Source organism: Oncorhynchus kisutch, linkage group LG12 (assembly GCF_002021735.2).
Source record: "Oncorhynchus kisutch isolate 150728-3 linkage group LG12, Okis_V2, whole genome shotgun sequence".
Classification (NCBI taxonomy): Eukaryota; Metazoa; Chordata; class Actinopteri; order Salmoniformes; family Salmonidae; genus Oncorhynchus; species Oncorhynchus kisutch.
The window spans coordinates 29747492-29765866 of record NC_034185.2 but is presented as its reverse complement, the minus strand read 5'-3'; the positions used below and the strand labels follow the sequence as shown (position 1 = coordinate 29765866).

At 44.2% G+C, this 18375-nt stretch overlaps 1 protein-coding gene across 1 annotated transcript in view; it reads left to right on the top strand.

Annotated features, from left to right (window-relative positions):
* The window catches only part of brf1b (BRF1 general transcription factor IIIB subunit b), a 131217-nt gene that overhangs the window by 86696 nt on the left and 26146 nt on the right, over positions 1-18375 (top strand). Inside the window, exons 13-16 of the mRNA XM_020496700.2 lie at positions 4687-4748; positions 5292-5373; positions 5997-6049; positions 8582-8859. Of these exons, the coding sequence (XP_020352289.1) occupies positions 4687-4748; positions 5292-5373; positions 5997-6049; positions 8582-8859 (475 nt within the window). The remainder of the gene's footprint in view (positions 1-4686; positions 4749-5291; positions 5374-5996; positions 6050-8581; positions 8860-18375) is intronic.

Here is an 18375-nt window from a genome sequence, read left to right as displayed (position 1 = left end):
GCCTGTCTCCTGGTAGCGCCTCCATGCTCTGGACACTACGCGGACAGACACAGCAAACCTTCTTGCCACAGCTCGCATTGATGTGTCATCCTGGATGAGCTGCACTACCTGAGCCACTTGTGTGGGTTGTAGACTCCGTCTCATGCTACCACTAGAGTGAAAGCACCGCCAGCATTCAAAAGTGACCAAAACATCAGACAGGAAGCATAGGAACTGAGAAGTGGTCTGTGGTCACCACCTGCAGAACCACTCCTTTATTGGGAGTTTCTTGCTAATTGCCTATCATTTCCACCTGTTGTCTATTCCATTTGCACAACAGCATGTGAAATGTATTGTCAATCAGCGTTGCTTCCTAAGTGGACAGTTTGATTTCACAGAAGTGTGATGGACTTGAAGTTACATTGTCTTGTTTAAGTGTTTCCATTATTTTTTTGATCAGTGTATATGGATAAGCTAGAAGTAGATCTTGGCTCTCCCTAAATAGCAAGAAGCAGATTGTACAGTCAACATTCCTGCCAGTTCTTGACTATGTTGACACCATTTATCAGATTGCAGCAGCTACTATTCTTAAACGTTTGGATGCCGTCTACCATAGCACCCTTCGCTTTATCACAGGGGACAGTTTTAATACTCACCACTGCATCCTGTATCAAAAGGTTGGCTTGTCCTCTTTAAAGTCCCGTAGATCACTTCTACTCAAGATTCCAGTTTACTTAACTTTGTTTCTAACGCATAAAATAATGAGCTACCAAACCTGCTCGAAGGATTGATTAACTATTTAGGTCCCTCTGGTCTCAACCATTTAGCTAAATCCTCCTTTAGTTTTAGTTCCCCCCCAATGTTGAAATAACCCCCCAAAATCGTTGCATCTTAATTCCCTGGTGCCACTAGTGCAGTTTAGGACTTTAGGATTAATTAATTGCAGTTGTTTCGATTGATTGTAGTGGTTTATTTGTAGAAATTGTGGTGTTGAGGTTGTGCCTTGTGGTTATTTTTATTCTTCTTGTTTTATTTGTAATGTACATTTATCTTCCTGTTTGTGAGAAAATGTTTGTACTTAGGTCACCATTGGGAAAGAGACACTGGTCTCAATTGGGCTACCCTGAATAAATAAAAGGTAATAAAAATGAAAATTTATTCACAACAGGAAACAGGAGTGGGTTTGGGCGGTAAATCTCGGTAACCAGGTTCTCGCTATTAAAGTTTTTACCATTTTGGAACTTTCTCACCATTCGAATATTGGAAATATCAGTTCCACACACAGTCACACACACGCACAGTATTCATGTCTGCACGCTACATAGCCCTGTGTCTGTGCAGCTCTGTACTGGCTTGTTGTTGACCCCAAGACGGCCCCTGAACGTGCAGGGAGTCATTTCTCTGCCTGTGTGCATTTGTGGCTAATGTTTACTGGCAGCCCCAACTCCAATCTTACCCAACAGACAGTCTGGCCACTGGGGACCCCTGTCAATATGCTGGAAATATGCTGGACCGTGCTTCTCCACCTGCATTGCTTGCTGTTTGGGGTTTTAGGCTGGGTTTCTGTACAGCACTTTGAGATATCAGCTGATGTACGAAGGGCTATATAAATAAATTTGATTTGATTTGATTTGATTTGGAAATATATGCTGGAAACAATCTTGCTCTACTCTGCTTTTTATTGCCCTCCCCTTTCACTTCTCTTTTCATGTCTGTCTTTGGGTTTCTCTCTCTCTCTCTCTCTCTCTCTCTCTCTCTCTCTCTCTCTCTCTCTCTCTCTCTCTCTCTCTCTCTCTCTCTCTCGCCCTCCATTGAATTGGAAGTTAATTGAAAATAATGCAATTGAATGGAATACACAATGGAATTGATTGAATATACAGAACGTTAGAGTCTGAGGTTTGGCAGCTTTGTTGCCATTATACATGGAAGCACAGCCCAAAGATGGTAGCTGCCTGTGACTAGATCTGTCACCAATAAGGAGACTCTATACTGCTGTGTCATTTGGATTGAAATTCACAGTGACACTTGGATAGATAATCCCCAGATCTGTAAATTAATCTCTCTCTCTCTCTGTCCTTCTCTCTCTACCTCTCCCTCCATCTGCCTCTCTTTCTTTTATTCTCTCTCTCTCTGTCCCCCACAACTGCTATTTTCATCACAGTACGACGTCCTGTATCAGTCATTGCAGGGTCCCATCCAAACCCCCAAATGACAGCATAATGAAGGCACTAAGATGGCTGACAGATTGTGACCCATATCTAGGCTGCTATTTCTCATGATGGGTTTCCACCAACCCCGTTCTCTGGCGTTCCCTTGATCTTCTTGGCAGCTTGGCACACACGGCTCGTTCTTTTGAATGCTCGTTTCTGGTTGCCTTTTTCTGTTGCAAAGCTATCGATTTAGATCTATGCTACGTGGCTACTTATGTAGGGAAGGTGTCTTATACCTTATCCGCCTACATCTAAATAACATATGGCTCTTCCCAAAAAGAGCTTCTAAACCAGGAAGTTTCCCCAGTGTTTATGATGATGATGATGATGTCATCTCCCTAAGTCTACCATTACGACATTCAACATTTACCGAACCTGCTTAAAGAATATCGGCATAGGTCCCTATTAGTAGATATTGCGCTAAGCTGTTAAACTATCCCAGCATACCACCCTGCATACCACTGCTGGCTTGCTTCTGAAGCTAAGCAGGGTTGGTCCTGGATGGGAGACCAGATGCTACTCGAAGTGGTGTTGGAGGGCCAGTAGGAGGCACTCTTTGCGCTGGTCAAAAAAATATCCCAATGCCCCAGGGCAGTGATTGGGGACACTGCTCTGTGTAGGGTGCCATCTTTCGGATGGGATGTTAAAATGTGTTTCCTTACTCTCTGATGTCATTAAAGATCCCATGGCACTTATTGTAAGAGTAGGGGTGTTAACCCTGGTGTCCTGGCTAAATGCCCAATCTGGCCCTCAAACCATCACGGTCACCTAATAATCCCCAGTTTACAATTGGCTCATTCATCCCCCTCCTCTCCCCTGTAACAATTCCCCAAGTTGTTGCTGTAAATGAGAACGTGTTCTCAGTCAACTTACCTGGTAAAATAACGGATAAATGAAATTTTCATAGCTCTTAATGATCCAGCAAACCTTGTCTTTATCACACAAAATACGTTTTTGAAGTCAGGAGAGTCTCAGAAACGGAGGAAAGAGATCCTGGGAGAAGAATGTCAGGGATGATGCCTCTTTTAGAAATGGAAGCCGTTGGAAGAGTTTGAAAAAGAAAGATGGGTCAAATGAATTGTGCTCTGCTGGTTTTGAAATTTGCACTGTTGTCACAAACCGTTGCTTAGTGACAGTTTATTGAGGTGAAATTAACTATGGGGACAGGACAATCTTATTTAGATTCTTATTTAGGTAGGGCTATTTGTGTTGTTTGGTTATAGTGGTGTCCTGGTCACACATCCAGTCCTTCTATGTAAAGAGTATTTGGACTTTATGGAGAGTATTTTTACTGTATCGCTTTTGAGATTGTTATCCTTTTTCGCTAAGTAGAGGTCAGATCTCTTATGCCACAAGTCAACTTTCTATAGTTTTTTTCCTCAGTTCTACCTTTGGACTTTAACTATTCATAGAGGGATATAGGCACTTTGAAATTCAATATTTCTTCGCTTGTTGAAATAAGAATTTGCCATTTAATCTGCTCCAAATGCAATTTCTAATTTGAACAAGGGGGATATTTGTTTCCTTACCTTAAAATAAGTCTTTGGATAAGGAATGTCTGCAATCCACACTTATTTTTTTATATTAGCATTTCCAGACCAAAACCCCATGTAAATCAATATCCCCAATGTTCTGAATTTGCCCAAATAATTTCAGACTCAGATATCCATATTTAACCTATGTCAAGCCACTGATAAACGTGAGCATATTGATGAACTGCATCACACAATATGAATATGTAATGGTGTCAGTCATTATACCTCTCTGTGTATTTCCATTGTATCTGCCTGAATATGCAACATTATAATGGGTGCTGGAGATTAATACAAAACACACATTGCAGTGGAAGACAATTCCAAAATCTCTCCAAATAAAACCCATCCTCTCAGCTCTCACCGCTAAGCCTGTTACGACAATTACAGTATACCACAAAGGCGGCCCGGGGTCCGCCTACATTATTGATGCAACTTGGGTTAATACTAAACAGCGTAGCATCGCATTGTCTCAGAGACTCTGAACACTCCAGACTCCAGCGAGGCGGAGAAGATTATCTCTCCGTTTCAAAATGGCCTCCCTCTCCAATGAATTACCTGACTGCGCAGTAATCACAGAGTCACGCCTGAAGGCATGCAAGGTTCCGAGGGCACCAAAAGAAAATGTGGAAATCATTATCAGATAATCAAGCCTTTTGCCCCGTCCCCCTGGAAACATGGAAATCAAGTCCCTGTCAAATAAAAAAATAAAAACTGCCCTCTTTATTAAAAACGGGAAAACAGGAGGCTTTGGCTGTATTCCAAATACCACCCTATTCCCTATATAGTCCATTATTTTTGACCAGAGCCTTATGGTCAAAACTAGTGCACTATATTGTGGATAGGGTGTCATTTGGAATGCTACCCTTGATACGACATTAAACGGAGCCCTGTCTTCCAGAAAATGTGAAGACAAGTGTTGTTATTAGACTGGTAAATGTGTTGTTCTCTGTCTCTCTCCTCAGATGGCAAGTCAGGGAGCGGGGAATTGGACCTGGACGGCATCGACGATAATGAAATTGAGAGGGTATGCTCTTCCTCTTAAGTGCTTTTGAAATAAGAATACTTTTAACACAAATCATAATGATTTTTCTTTAAACACAAGCTTCCTCTACTTATGTCCCTTACATGAGAGCTTTTTTGTTGTTCCATATCCCAATTCCCCCAGAGTGCCAGCCATGATGTGGCGGCAGGTAGCCTAGTGGTTAGAGCGTTCGACTAGTAACCGAAAGGTTGATAGATCGAATCCCCTAGCTGACAAGGTAAAAATCTGTCGTTCTGCCCCTGTTCCTGGGCCGTCATTGTAAATAAGAGTTTGTTCTTAACTGACTTGCCTAGATAAATAAAAACGTTTTTTTTAATCAACAACGACACTGGAGTAATTAGGGTTACGTGCCTTGCTCAAGGGCAGATCAACAGATTTTTCACCTTGTCTGCTCAGGGATTCGAACTAGCAACATTTTAATTACTGGCCCTATGCTCTAACTGCTAGTCTACGTGCTACCTACCCTAGCACTTTACCATTATAGCACCTTACTAAAAACCCTTACTTCCCCCTTCCTTCTTGCAGTATATCCTCAACGACAAAGAAGTGAGAGTTAAGACGGCTCTGTGGATGAAGCAGAATGAGGAATATCTGAGGGAGCAGAAAGGTGAGCGAACAGACAAAGGCAAAACCTCTCATGCCCTATTCAAAATACACATATTCATATTGATCCACCGTGTTACGACGCAGTTCCCAAACAGGTTTTCATATTTGCCAGCTCTGTAACGAACCAATTGTTCCCAATCCTCGATGGTCAAAAATGTTTGTTTAAGATTTTCTGCTGTCATCATGGTCATTAACCTCTTTGTTGAGCATTTTAAGTACTTGTACGTCCCTTCAATATATTTATCTATGTTAATTTATGTTAATTCACCCTCGCCCAGTTGAACCAATGGAATTTATTAGGCTGTTATTTTGTTGTAAGTGGCTTAATAGCTAGGGTCAACAAAAAAAGGACATGTCCCAAATTACGCCCTATTCCCTTTATAGTGTACTACCTCCCATAAGGCACTGGTCAAAAGTAGTGCACTATATAGGGAATAGGGTGCCATTTGGGGATGCATCCTCTATTCCCTCTGAAATACAGCTGTAACTAAGTCTTCTATTCTATCAGTACCAGAATACAGTAATTACCTATACTATACTATTTTCTATACATAATGACCTATTCAGTCCTTACTGTCTATTGTAGAGGTGATATATCCAGTTGTTGTGTTCTTGTTTTTTTAGAAAAGGAGGAGAGGATAACTAAAGAGAAAGAGCAAGGGACCTACAAGGAAAAGGTAAGGAATCGAAGGGTGGATATGGTGTGTGTGTGTTTCTGTCTGTCTGGGTTTTATATGCATTTGTTTCATGTGCATGCTTTTGCAGCTGTGTGCTCAAGAATTGTGTGTGCACGTGTGTGTAGAGGTGGCCCTTCCTCAGTCCCATGGCTGGCTACAGACACAGAACAGCTGTTTGTCTAGAGCTTTCACATATTTTCAGTTTGAGCCAAATCAGCCTGTGCTCTGTTCTGGTCTTCAGTTTCAATGCAGAGGCTCCAGAGACTATATGAATATGACTACTATGGCAGGGGTGCGCTAACCCTGCACTAACCTGTCTCGCCATCTCCACATCTGCCCGCTTTCAACCCGGTCGGATTAGCCGTACTCTAGCAGAGTAGCAGACCGCCTAATGAGGTGCAGAGAGGACATGATACTTATTCCAGATGCTCAGGGGTGAAGTTACCCTTAGGTACAGATATAGGATCAGCTTCCTCTCCCCCCAATATTAACCTTAACCATTACTAGAGAAGATGTAAAACTGGCCCAAGATCAGTGTCTAGAGGCACAACTACGGAGGGGCTCAAGGTCCACAGTAGTTGGGGTCTCATTGTGGTCAAGGCAGTGGGAGTTTTCCTTGTGCTGATACAGCGTTCTGTATGATAAACAGGATCTGCGTCCCGGATGGTGCCCTATTTCCTGTATAGTGCACTACTTTGGACCGGAGCCCTATAGGCCCTGTCTAAATTAGTAATGCACTACATTAGGGTGCCATTTGGGACACAACCAAGGTCTTTCGGCGATCACTTGAAAGTCACGGCCGACCGAGAGGCATGGAAATTTCAGGGCCTACTGAGCTTCTGTCATCTCGCTAATCACAGACTTTTTTAGGGTGACATGCTTCCTGACCCCAAAGAACACTTAACTAGCTACTGTTGTTATTACTATCAACAGCGATTCTAGTTAATGAGTTTACCATTTGATACGTTATCACTAATATCAATATATCAATCTGTGCTTGTAACTCTCAACTTGGTGTCCCACGGCTTGCAATGTCCTGCAGCTGAGTTCTCCGTCTCTGGTCTTGGATAACTACTGGTTGCTGGGCTGGAACAAAAGTCTACAGGACCAGATTAGAGAATGCCACTCTATACATCTATCATATCTGACATAGTACCGTAATTTCCGGACTATAAGCCGCTACTTTATTCCCACACTTTGAACCTCGCGGTTTATACAATGACGCGGCTAATTTATGGATTTTTCCCGCTTTCACAAGATTCATGCCGCCAAAAAACTGAGCACCGTCACAAAATGTGACGTAAATCGAGCGCGCTCAAACTTCCCATCATTCTGATTACGGTAGTAATTTTGTCACCCTCATCATGGCAAAGACATGGAGAAATGCATATGATGCAGCTTTCAAGTTGAAGGCGATAAATCTGGCTGTTGGAAAAGGAAATAGAGCTGCTGCATGGGAGCTTGGCCTTAATGAGTCGATGATAAGACGTTGGAAACAGCAGCGTGAGGAACTGACTCAGTGCAAAAAGACAAACCTTTCAGAGGGAAGAAAAGCAGATGGCCCAAAGTATTTGCAGCCACACGACATCAGTGTAAATCGTGCATTTAAGGTGGCGCTCCTTGTTCAGTAGGAGGCTTGGATGACAAGTGGGGAGAAATCCTTCGCTAAAACGGGCCGCAGGCGAAGAGCATCTTATGGTCAAGTCTGCCAGTGGGTCCTGACAGCGTGGAGCATTGTCAAACAATCCACTATCATCAACGGGTTTCGAAAGGCTGGACTGCTGCGTGTTGAAGGGGCAGCATGAGCTCAGCGGGGTATTTGTCTCCGGATGAAAGTGACGAGAGCGACAATGAAAACGATCCAACATCGGATGAAGCAATTCTGAGGCTATTCAACTCCGACACCGAAGGAGATGACTTCAGTGGTTTCAGTGCACAGGAGGAGGAAGATAGTGACCAATGACTTTCTTGGTAGGCTACTGTTTAAATTTTTGTTACAAGCCGTGTTTCGTTAAAGCCTATTTATTTTTGTTACAAGCCGTGTTTCGTTTAAAGGCTGTGTAAAGTTAATTTGTTTCAATGTACCGGTAGGCACCTGCGGCTTATAGACATGTGCGGCTTATTTATGTACAAAATACATATTTTTTTATAATTCAGTGGGTGCGGTTTATATTCAGGTGTGCTTAATAGTCCAGCAATTACGGTAGTATGTACAGTATATCTGCATCGCATTATTAAGTCTCCCAAATTCCTCCCTAAATAAAAAATAAATAATAAAGGTAATCTTAATGCTTCCAACAATCTAAAGGAACTCATTAAACCAATTTTAAATTCCTCCCGACATATCAGGGGGGTATTCACTACGAACCAAACGTAAGCAAATGGCTGAAATGGGGAGGGACTAACCTGAACTTGTCCAATAACAAACACTTTTTTTCGTTGCAAAACATTTTGCTCCAGTTTACTATGGTGTGCACTAATGAACACACTCCAGATCTTCTCAACTCTCCCCCCTCTCTCTTCCCCTTGCAGCCCAAGAAAACATCCAAGAAGCGGGAGCCCATCCGTGCCAGTACGGCGGGCGAGGCCATCGAGAAGATGCTGGAGCAGAAGAAGATCTCCAGCAAGATCAACTACGACGTGCTGCGTGACCTTAACAGCAAGGGTGGCAGCGGCAACAGCAGCCCTGCCCAGCCAACCTCCACGGAAGAGCCACCCAGTGGCCCCCCTGGGCGGAAGAGGCTGACCCGCCGCAAGAAGCAGCCCAACAAGACCAATATGGGCCTGGCCACCACCATCATGGGCAAGAGGTAAGGGGATTTCAACTAGAATTGTTAGAAGTAACCTAGCCTTCACATATGGATGAGTGTAACTAACATTTACATTTTAGTAGACGCTCTAATCCAGAGCAATTACAGTAGTGAGTGCATACATTTACCTACTGGTCCACCGTGGGAATCACACCCACAAACCTGAAGTTGTAAGCAGCATGCTCTACCAACTGATCCACACGGGAGAATTAGCTTGGGTTGAGCTAATTCTGTTCTCATTAGTAGGTCTGCAGGTTTTATTTCTTAAAGGGATACTTTGGGATTTTGGCAATGAAAGCCCTTTATCTACTTTCCCAGAGTCAGATGAACTTGTGGATACCATTTTTATGTCTCTACGTGCAGTTTAAGGAAGTGGCTAACTAGTGTTAGAGCAATTGCTAATAAGCTGTTACCATAGACTTCCAGTCATTGCGCTAACGTTTTTACACTGCTGCTACTCGTTGTTTATTATCTATGCATAGTCACTTTATCCCTACCTACATGTTCAAATTACCTTGACTATATAGCATCATTATTGTTATTTTATTGTGTTACTTTTTTTTAAGAGATTTTTTTTTTTTTACTTTAGTTTATTTATTGACTATTTTCTTAACTCTATTTTCTTAAAACTGCATTGTTGGTTAAGAGCTTGTAAGTAAGCATTTCACGGTAAGGTTGTATTCGTTGTATGTGACAAAAATTAGATGGGAGTTTGATTTGAATGCTATTCATGTGTGAATATAGGAGAAGGCACAGTAGTGAAATGCTAATGTCAGGACTATGCTTCGACAGAGAAGGATTTGGAGTTATATAGAAATGTTTAGATTGCGAAAAGTCCTATTGGTTGGAAAAAATCCCAATAGCTGGGCTCTGAGAAGCACTTCTGGGGTAGAAAATACAACAAGGCTAATGTTGCTTATGATGCCTCTCTCTTATCGAGGTATTAAACAGACAGGCTATTCAACAAGCCATTTTTCTAATTTCCTGACAACATGGAAACACTTTCACATAACCACAGGAACCAGGCCCTTTTTACCACCAATAATAGGCACCAATTGTGGCGTAAAGGTCCCCTATTGCCTCTGGAGGTGTTCAAATTGTACACCCTCCTCAGTCCCCCACTACCACTCACCCCATTTCTGATCCCTAGGCTGGTTTGCCGAAAACAAGCCAATCTTGCCCTCTGGACGTCATGTCTGAGGTGTCCGTCTTCCCCCCTCTCTCCAATTAATCCTCCAGTTGGACTCCAAATGTCCTTGTGAGAGATGTAATGAATGCAGAGCAGACGGAGCATGAGATCACGACTTCTGTTACTGACACGGCACGGCAGACCATTTCTCATTTTGCCAATAATTTCTAGATCATGCCACGGCCACATTAATGATAATTAACATTTTGGTAATGAATTCTGAATTGGTAATGAAAATGAGATGTGAGGCACTGTTGGAGAGCTGATGAGTAGACTGCCGGTAGAATTACAAAGCCTCCATCACCTACCCTACTCCCCCTTCAGCAGGCTCAGGTGCCGGGGTCGGTACTATCTAGTCTCTGGTCAACTCCAACAGATTGGAGCTATCCCTTCAGGCCTCGATTCTTCATCAAAAGGCAGATGCTGGGTTTATATTCAATTTTCTCCCACTAACAATGGATTGACTGCCATCAGTTATGAATGTTATGTGTCCATGGAAGTAGAGCTCATTTGATGGAATCGTGTCACTTCTGGCTATTCAGTGTGTTAATGAATTAGATACAAGCATTACGGTAGAATGTTTTATGAACGTTGAAGACCTAGACATCATGTTTCAACTAAGTAGGGTCCAGCCTTTCATTCGTCATATTTAAGGTTGCACGTCTTCTCCTATTGTTTGAGCACAAAGCCTTACAGTCTTATTGACTCATTGATGCACTTGTGTCCCATCACTGAAACCTTGAAGTTGCTGAGGCTCTGGGCTTCAACCGAACAGACCACCGGTTCTCAGAATGTGATCAGCTTACGTGGGGGGAGGTGGGGAGTAGACGACGTGGACCAAATCAAATGTATTTATATATACCTTCTTACATCAGCTGATATCTCAAAGTGCTGTACAGAAACCCAGCCTAAAACCACCAAGCAGGTGTAGAAGCACAGTGGCTAGGAAAAACTCCATAGAAAGGCCAAAAATCTGACAATGAACTCGAGTTTTAGTTCCAGTGCTACAGCAGCGGATCTGAGCCTCCTGCTGGATTATGGGAAAGCATCTGGAACTCTGTCTATTGGGATGATGAGAGGGGGGTAGGATTAGTTTCCCTGTGTGCACTTTAGCTGGCCTGGTTTTGTCTAGCTTGGCCAGTACCCTGAACTATAAGGTATGCCAGCCTCACTTCTGTTCATAAAGCACCTTCTATTCCCGTCAGTGAGAAATGGCTACGTTTTGTTTCTGTTTCGTACGTGTTTCCTCATTGGATTCAAATAAGAATGTGTGCATTTTTAATACTCCCTCAACTTTATATCAGCATCTAGTATTGAATCACAGCCAGATATCTGAGACTGAGGGAACAGAGTGAATTTCTCCAAGTTTTTCTCTTGAATGTTTGAAAGCTAGCACTTGGTATGCGACTTGGTATCCCCGTACAACACATTTTAGTTTGTTGTCACATAAAATGCTCAGTGCTTGTCATTGTGATGCATCTTACATTAGTCGGAGGCAAGATTGCTCTCTTTAAAGTTGTTGCTGCCTCCCATTTGTATGAGGAACCGCGGTGCGAGTCGAGCTTGTGGGATTCAGGTGGCTTAGCCTGCTCTTGGATCTGGCTGTTATACCTGGTACCTCAGAGCGTGCGTTGTGTTTTAAAAGCCCTTAGAGGAAAGGAGTGGAAAGGGAGAAGGGAGCCTGACAGTAAATCCATTGTTCGCTGTGATCCTGTTGGTTAGTGCGCCGCCGCGCTTACACCCCCCCCCCCCCCCCCCCCCCAGACTCCTTCTCCTCGGATGACGCACAGCTAGTGTTGTTGATAATATCATCCTAGCCTCCCCCTCCCACTCAGAGCGGAGAACTTTGTCACTGAATTGAAATACTTTCTTAGACACAAACTTGGAACAGTATCTGATGCATGGTTTTTTTCCCTTCTCATTTGAACCAGGTAAATTAATTGAGAAGTAGTTGTCATCTGCATTAATGGCCCGGCAAGATGTACAGGACACATCAACAGAGACATCAACAAACACAACAGCAGAGTCAGTCCAATACAGTAATTAAACATATATTTCCCCCATTACAGGGCTGAAATTCTTTTCTCACTGACAGAACTGGAGCTAACTGTCCGAGTCTGAACGTGCTCAGCTATCTATGGTGCTCTCTCACTCGCAGAGCAGAGACTCTTAGAATTAATTTTCTGTCTCGCATTCAGACACACTCTGAACACTGAAACTTTCCCACAGCCACAGATCACGAGAAGTCTCACCCCTCCCTTTCACTACAAGTCCTCCACCAGCTGCCAGACGAAAGCCCCCTCCGCGCCCACCAAACTAACAAAGATGGAAAAGCGCTCTTCCAGAGAGGTCAAAACTAATTACCCTGTAGTTCTTTGTCCCTCATCAACTCCTCCCTCCCGCCCCATCCCTTTCTCTTTATGAAAGCTGCAATCCCTGACTAGTCAAGGTTGGTTGTTTTAAGTGTAAATTGTAACGAACGGTGGCAGAAAAGTCTGTGTGCTGATCTCTTTTCAGGGAGTCCCGCAGGAGCCTCTCAACCATACCCTTTACTTGACCTTGATATGATTTTCGTTTTACTGGTAGCATTCGGGACCAGTGACACAGCAGGAAACTTCAGCAGACACACAGAGCTGTTCTGCATTTGAAAGGGCTCGTAATTCCAGCCTCCCGGCGACCTTTTTTCTCCTGACTAGTTTTCGATACAATACAATAATGTCAACCTTGGGGTCAGGTGTGTTTGTTTGTGTCTTTATTGACCTCGCAAAGGTCAAAGTTTGGAGCAAGAAGCACAGGCTGTCTCGTCTCACGCTGGCCAGAAATAGCAGCCCAGGATCTGGAGCACCCTGATGTGTTTTGCAGGGTTCGTCTCTGAGAGATTGCCTCTCGCCTTCTCCCCCTCAAACTATCTCCAATTTCCTCTTGAAATGTCATCATTTCCATCCGGCTGCTACTTTTCCCTCTGCTGTGACTCCCCCTCCCCCTTTGCCTGCTAACCCACTCCCAGCACCCGTGCGAAAGGCTACCTCTGCAAACCAACAGATGACACTGATGCTCTGGTTCATGCCAAAGCCCTCAGATGCCCATCCGGTTGCTGTTGAGGGGACCTGTTATGGAGGCACCTGGGTGTGGAATGTGCTGTGGCTGTGTGTGGATGATGCACCATACAGCCAGACCCCCTGGTAGGCTCCCCTAGACCCCCACCCCCTTCCATGCCCTCAAGCACAGCCCCCAACCGACAGATTGATTCGTCAACTCTCCACAGCATCTCTGTCATATCGTGCCACATCCCCAGTATCCCTGCATTGGTAAACACTGGAGTTGTTGACAGACGATTTCCCCAGAGGGCAGGATCTGGCCTATCAGTGTCTCCCTGAGCCATGCCTGTGGGGAGCGGAGGGAAGGCACGCGAGCAGACCCTGTCTCCACCCGTAGGCAGGAAAGGACTTGCAGAGTGACGTGTGCAGAACAGGACCTGGATGTCTGGTTGTGTGGGCTTCTCTTTCCTATGCACTATACAGATCACATAGCAGACTCTGTAATGTTTAGTCTGTTTAATGCACCAGAGAGCTCTTTTCCTGAGATGTATTTTCCGGAACGCCTGGCATTCTTCCTGTTCTCAAACAGTCTGAGGGATGGCTCAAGCTCGCAGATGCATTTCTTATGTCAGTAAATCTCTGCCCACGCTCCACTCTCGCAGTGCCTCTCTTGTCAGGGGCAGCCACTTATTTGTGTGTGGAAGAATCCCAGCCTCTTCTTAGCCAGACAGTCACTGTCTCCCCCACTGGCACCCCTTGTCCGTCTGTGCAATTGTGCGAAACAGCAGCTAGTCAGAGTCTTCTCTTAAAGATTAGCAGTGGAGACTGATGGCCGGGTGGAAGTCCTTCTTCAAAGGAACTTCCCTCAGCTGCACTGACATCTGACCTCTCTGTAAAGTGAATGGTAACAGAGGTCATAGATGGCTCATCCACTATTGTTCCACATTGTTGAGGGCAGTGATTTATCTGTAGCTTGTGGTCAGGCAGTCTGGAGGGCACCTTGATGTTTGAGCTCGAAAACCACTTCCTGCTGTTAGGAACAATGGCTGTGTCCCAACTCAAATCAAAGTGCACAGGACACAGCAGGTGTAAAACAGAACAGTGAGACTCTTACTTGCAAGCTCTTTCCCAAAAATGCATTATTCAATATCAAGTTAAGATTAAATAATATAAAGTTTAAAAAAACAAATAATACAAATATGAGAATGTAAGCTATATACAGGGTCAGTGCCAGCACCATAATTTTGATATGCAGGGATACTGGAGTAGAGGTAGATATGATATGTACATGTAAGCAGGGATAAAAACATGACTGGTAGCAGGATAGATAATATAAATAAATGAATAACAATTATAGCAGCAACGTTTGTGTGCAAGCGTGTCAGTGTCGGTGTTTGTGAATGTATGGGTATACACCTGTTGGTGTGCATAGAATCGGTGCAGATAGTCCGTGAGTGAGGGTGGGCAGCCATTGTTTAGCTGTTCAAGAGTCTTATTTCTTGACGGTAGAAGCTGTCTTGGAACCTGATGGTCCGAGACCTGATGCTCTGGTACCGCCTGCTGGACGGTAGCAGAGAGAACAGTCCATGACTGGGGTGGATAGAGTCTTTGGCAATTATTTGAGGCCTTCCTCAGACACCGCCTAGTATGAATAGGTAATAGTACCCCTATGGTACTGATTGGGCTCTGGTCCAAAGTAGTGCACTATGTAGGGAATAGGGTGTTATTTGGGAAGCGCCCAATGTGGCAAAGGTGGCTTGGACCATACAATCTCATTGGCTAGGAGCTCTTTGAGAGGATGCTACTTCAGTGGATGTAATTTTGTCAATTTTGCCTTCCATGCTAAACGTTAACACTTATATCTGACGTATGAAGGAAATATCTTTTTCACCTTATGTATGGTGTGCATTAGTTCATGTTTATTGATTCATTGATGTTTATTATGTTTTAATTCATGTATTAGTGTGTACTCTTTATAGTGTAGACAATCAGCCATTCAATTGGCTACATTTGTTAATGTGATAGGCAATATAATCATTATTACATTTGATACGTTTGCTCTTATTTACCAATGGTAAATTACATTAAGTCCCTTTCACAAGAACAATCATTCACAACAACAAGCAGGTTGTTAACCATTTGAGGGAAGTCATGAATCCTCATAGACTCAGAGGTTGAACTGCTCAGGGCAACTGGTGAAGATAAATCACGGAGCCTTGGTGCTGCAAATCTATCTATGTGGTGATCCACACACATTTCTGTGCCGGCCCTCTTTCTCCATCTGCTTCTCTGCGTCAAGGGAAGGTGATGCAGACATTTCTTGTGTCTCAAGCTGTCTCCGTGGGAACTCCCTCCCACTCACCGGGTTGCCATGGGCACAGCTCTCAGCTGTAGTCCTACTAGATAGGCCTGGGCTGAACAGGCGTTCTGACCACTGTTAGAGTAAATAATTATAATAAAGAAACTCCACCTCTTACCCTATTGTTTTGTTAGGGGTGGAGATTCATGTATAGAATGAGAACATGAGACTAAATGCAATTCAAGAACAGCCATTTGATATTACTGACTGGCAGTGTAGTCGCAGTGGTCATAAAATCTCCCATGATCTAGACCCTGTAAAACAACACATTTCACTGCACTTATCTGGTGTATGTGACAATAATAAAAATAAAAATAAATCTCAGATGATCAATGTTTTGCAGGGAAGGGCATGGTGAACATTTCCCTAGTGGATAACAAACCTGACCTGATCCAACCAAGCGGTCTGTTCGCAATACTATTTGTGAATGTTATTGCGAGTTAGAAAAATGTAGAGGGGGAGCGCGTCTGTGTGTTGGGGGTTGTGGAAGAAAGCCCCCCACAGGCAGTCCCATTTACAGTTGGAGAATACCAACTGTGAAATTGGGTGTGTAGAGATGGGGGAGAGTGCCATCACAACAGTGAGATACAGTGGGGGGTGGGGTGTGTAACTAAATCTCTCCCCGCTGCTGACCTGCTCAGTGGGAGCATCAGATAATAGTCACTTCTTTCTTCCTCCATTCCGAAGATTCCCCATCTCATTCCTATCCCCGAGACCCTCCGTGCCCTCCAGAGTGTGTCTGCAGGAAGCGTGATAAGGCCAACTGGTCAGCCAGAGGAGGTGAAATCACGTGTGCAGGGGAAAAACTGCTGATGCAAACTCACGGCCCCTGGTCGGATTGCATCTGTATTCTTCCGGGGTAGCCCGTATCGGCTCTTGGATTGGAGACATTGTACTCCATCTTTAATGGCTTTATCCTTGGGGAAAGGGATGGCTTCATGTTCCCTGAGCCAGCCCCCTGAAAAAAGGTTCGAATCCGTAACCTCGCTCTTCAGTGCTGATAGTGGAGTGTGAAAGCAGCAGTGCGCTGGAACATGCCAGAAGGCCTCACTTCTGGCATGTTCCAGCCTATAGCACTATCCTCCAGGCTGTCCCTGGCCGTCTGCCTCCATTCTGCCTCGCACTAGGTGGCTTTAGCCAGCGCTCTACATATTGGCTCTGAATGGCCGTGCCGCAGGAGCGTTTTTCCAGACGCTCAGACACAGTGGTGGAGCTCCGAGGCTCCTGCTAGCCCGTTGGGCCCACGCCCCACAGGTCGTCCGCCTCCACCCACCAGATAGTGAGGGACCTGGCAATACTCGTGTTCCATCTGTGCTCACCCCTTTGCAGGAAGGCAATGGGGGGAAATAATCAGGGTGTGGCTCCTTCATACTGGTACCCACACCAGCTGGACAGCAAGGACCAGTCCTAAGCTAGTCACATTGTGGGTGATCACTGCTACTACCACCACCCACTGTGGTATGGTCGAGTGCACACTCCCTTCAAATATATTTATATCCACACATCTGCTGTGCGATATGGCTCCAGTGAAATATGGCTTCCCTTCCCCTGCTGTCAGATTGAATTGACAAGCATTATTGACGTGGTGACATATGGGCCTGCCTGGAAAAAGCTCTCGCTCTGAACCGATGGAGGGGAGAGATGTTCTAATAGCACCACAACACATTTTACAGTCAAGTCCAATGGCTGTCATTTAAATGCTTGCTGCAAAGCCCTCTAATATGTATCTCTTAATTGTAGAAGCGTTACATTTCTCTCATTGATATTTTTATTTTTATTTAACTAGGCAATTCAGTTAAGAACAAGTTCTTATTTACAATGACAGCCTACCAGGGAACAGTGGGGTAACTGACTTTTTCAGGGGCAGAACAACAGATTTTTGTGTTGTCAGCTCAGGGATTCAATCCAGCAACCTTTTGGTTACTGGCCCAAAAGGCTCTAACCACTAGGCTACCTGCTGCCCCCAATTGATAACTGTGATGAAGTTTCCATGTTGCCATTATTGATCTGAGCTCAGATTTGCTTTAAAAAAAGACAGTACTTGTGTTACTTATGTTACTTTGACTTACAAATCTTGGTAATACCCTAACCGACCCACATCTCAGACAGACATAACTGATAAATATCAGTACAAATAAAATCCAAATTTTAAGCAGATGGGAATACCCATCCAACCCTGCCTAGCCCCCCATCTCAGAGGGGGGTACAAGGGGGAGCTTGGAGAAGCCTAGGAATTAATGATATAATTAACTGGCAGATCTGTCTTTGGTGTACTCGCTCCATTAGAGCTTGTATTGACCATCTGACTAAAGGCTGAGAGGGCATCTGCGGTGCACAGGGCGGGCATTTGGGCACATTTGGGCGTGGTCCCTATGCCAGCCAATTCTACTGGAAGATTCCTTTCCCCTTTTGTGTGACCACAGTTTCACACAAGCGGTCCCATCTCCCCCTTTTACCACAAAAGATGTTCCTCAATCTTGGTTTCAAATATGATGAAATGAAAGTCGAGGCTCAATTCAATTTAACCTGTAGTACAGTATTTATGTAGTATCTTTTTTCCCATGGTCAAATTAAATACTTTTATATTTTTGTTACATTCGCCTATGTATGTCCTGCTTAACATAATGTTTGTGTCATCATCGCAAATGTTATTAGTATTTTTTTATTTAACTAGGCAAGTCATTTAAGAACAAATTCTTATTTACAATGACGGCCTACCCCGGATGACACTCGGCCAATTGTGGACCGCCCTATGGGACTCCCATTCATAGCCGGTTGTGATGCAGCCTAGAATCGAACCAGGGTCTGTAGTGACGCCTCTAGCACTGAGATGCAGTGTCTTAGACCGCTGTGCCACTCGGGAGCCCCTCAACTGAACAACTAAACTCGGATGAAAGCAAAATATATATCACAACTATTTATTATTTCTA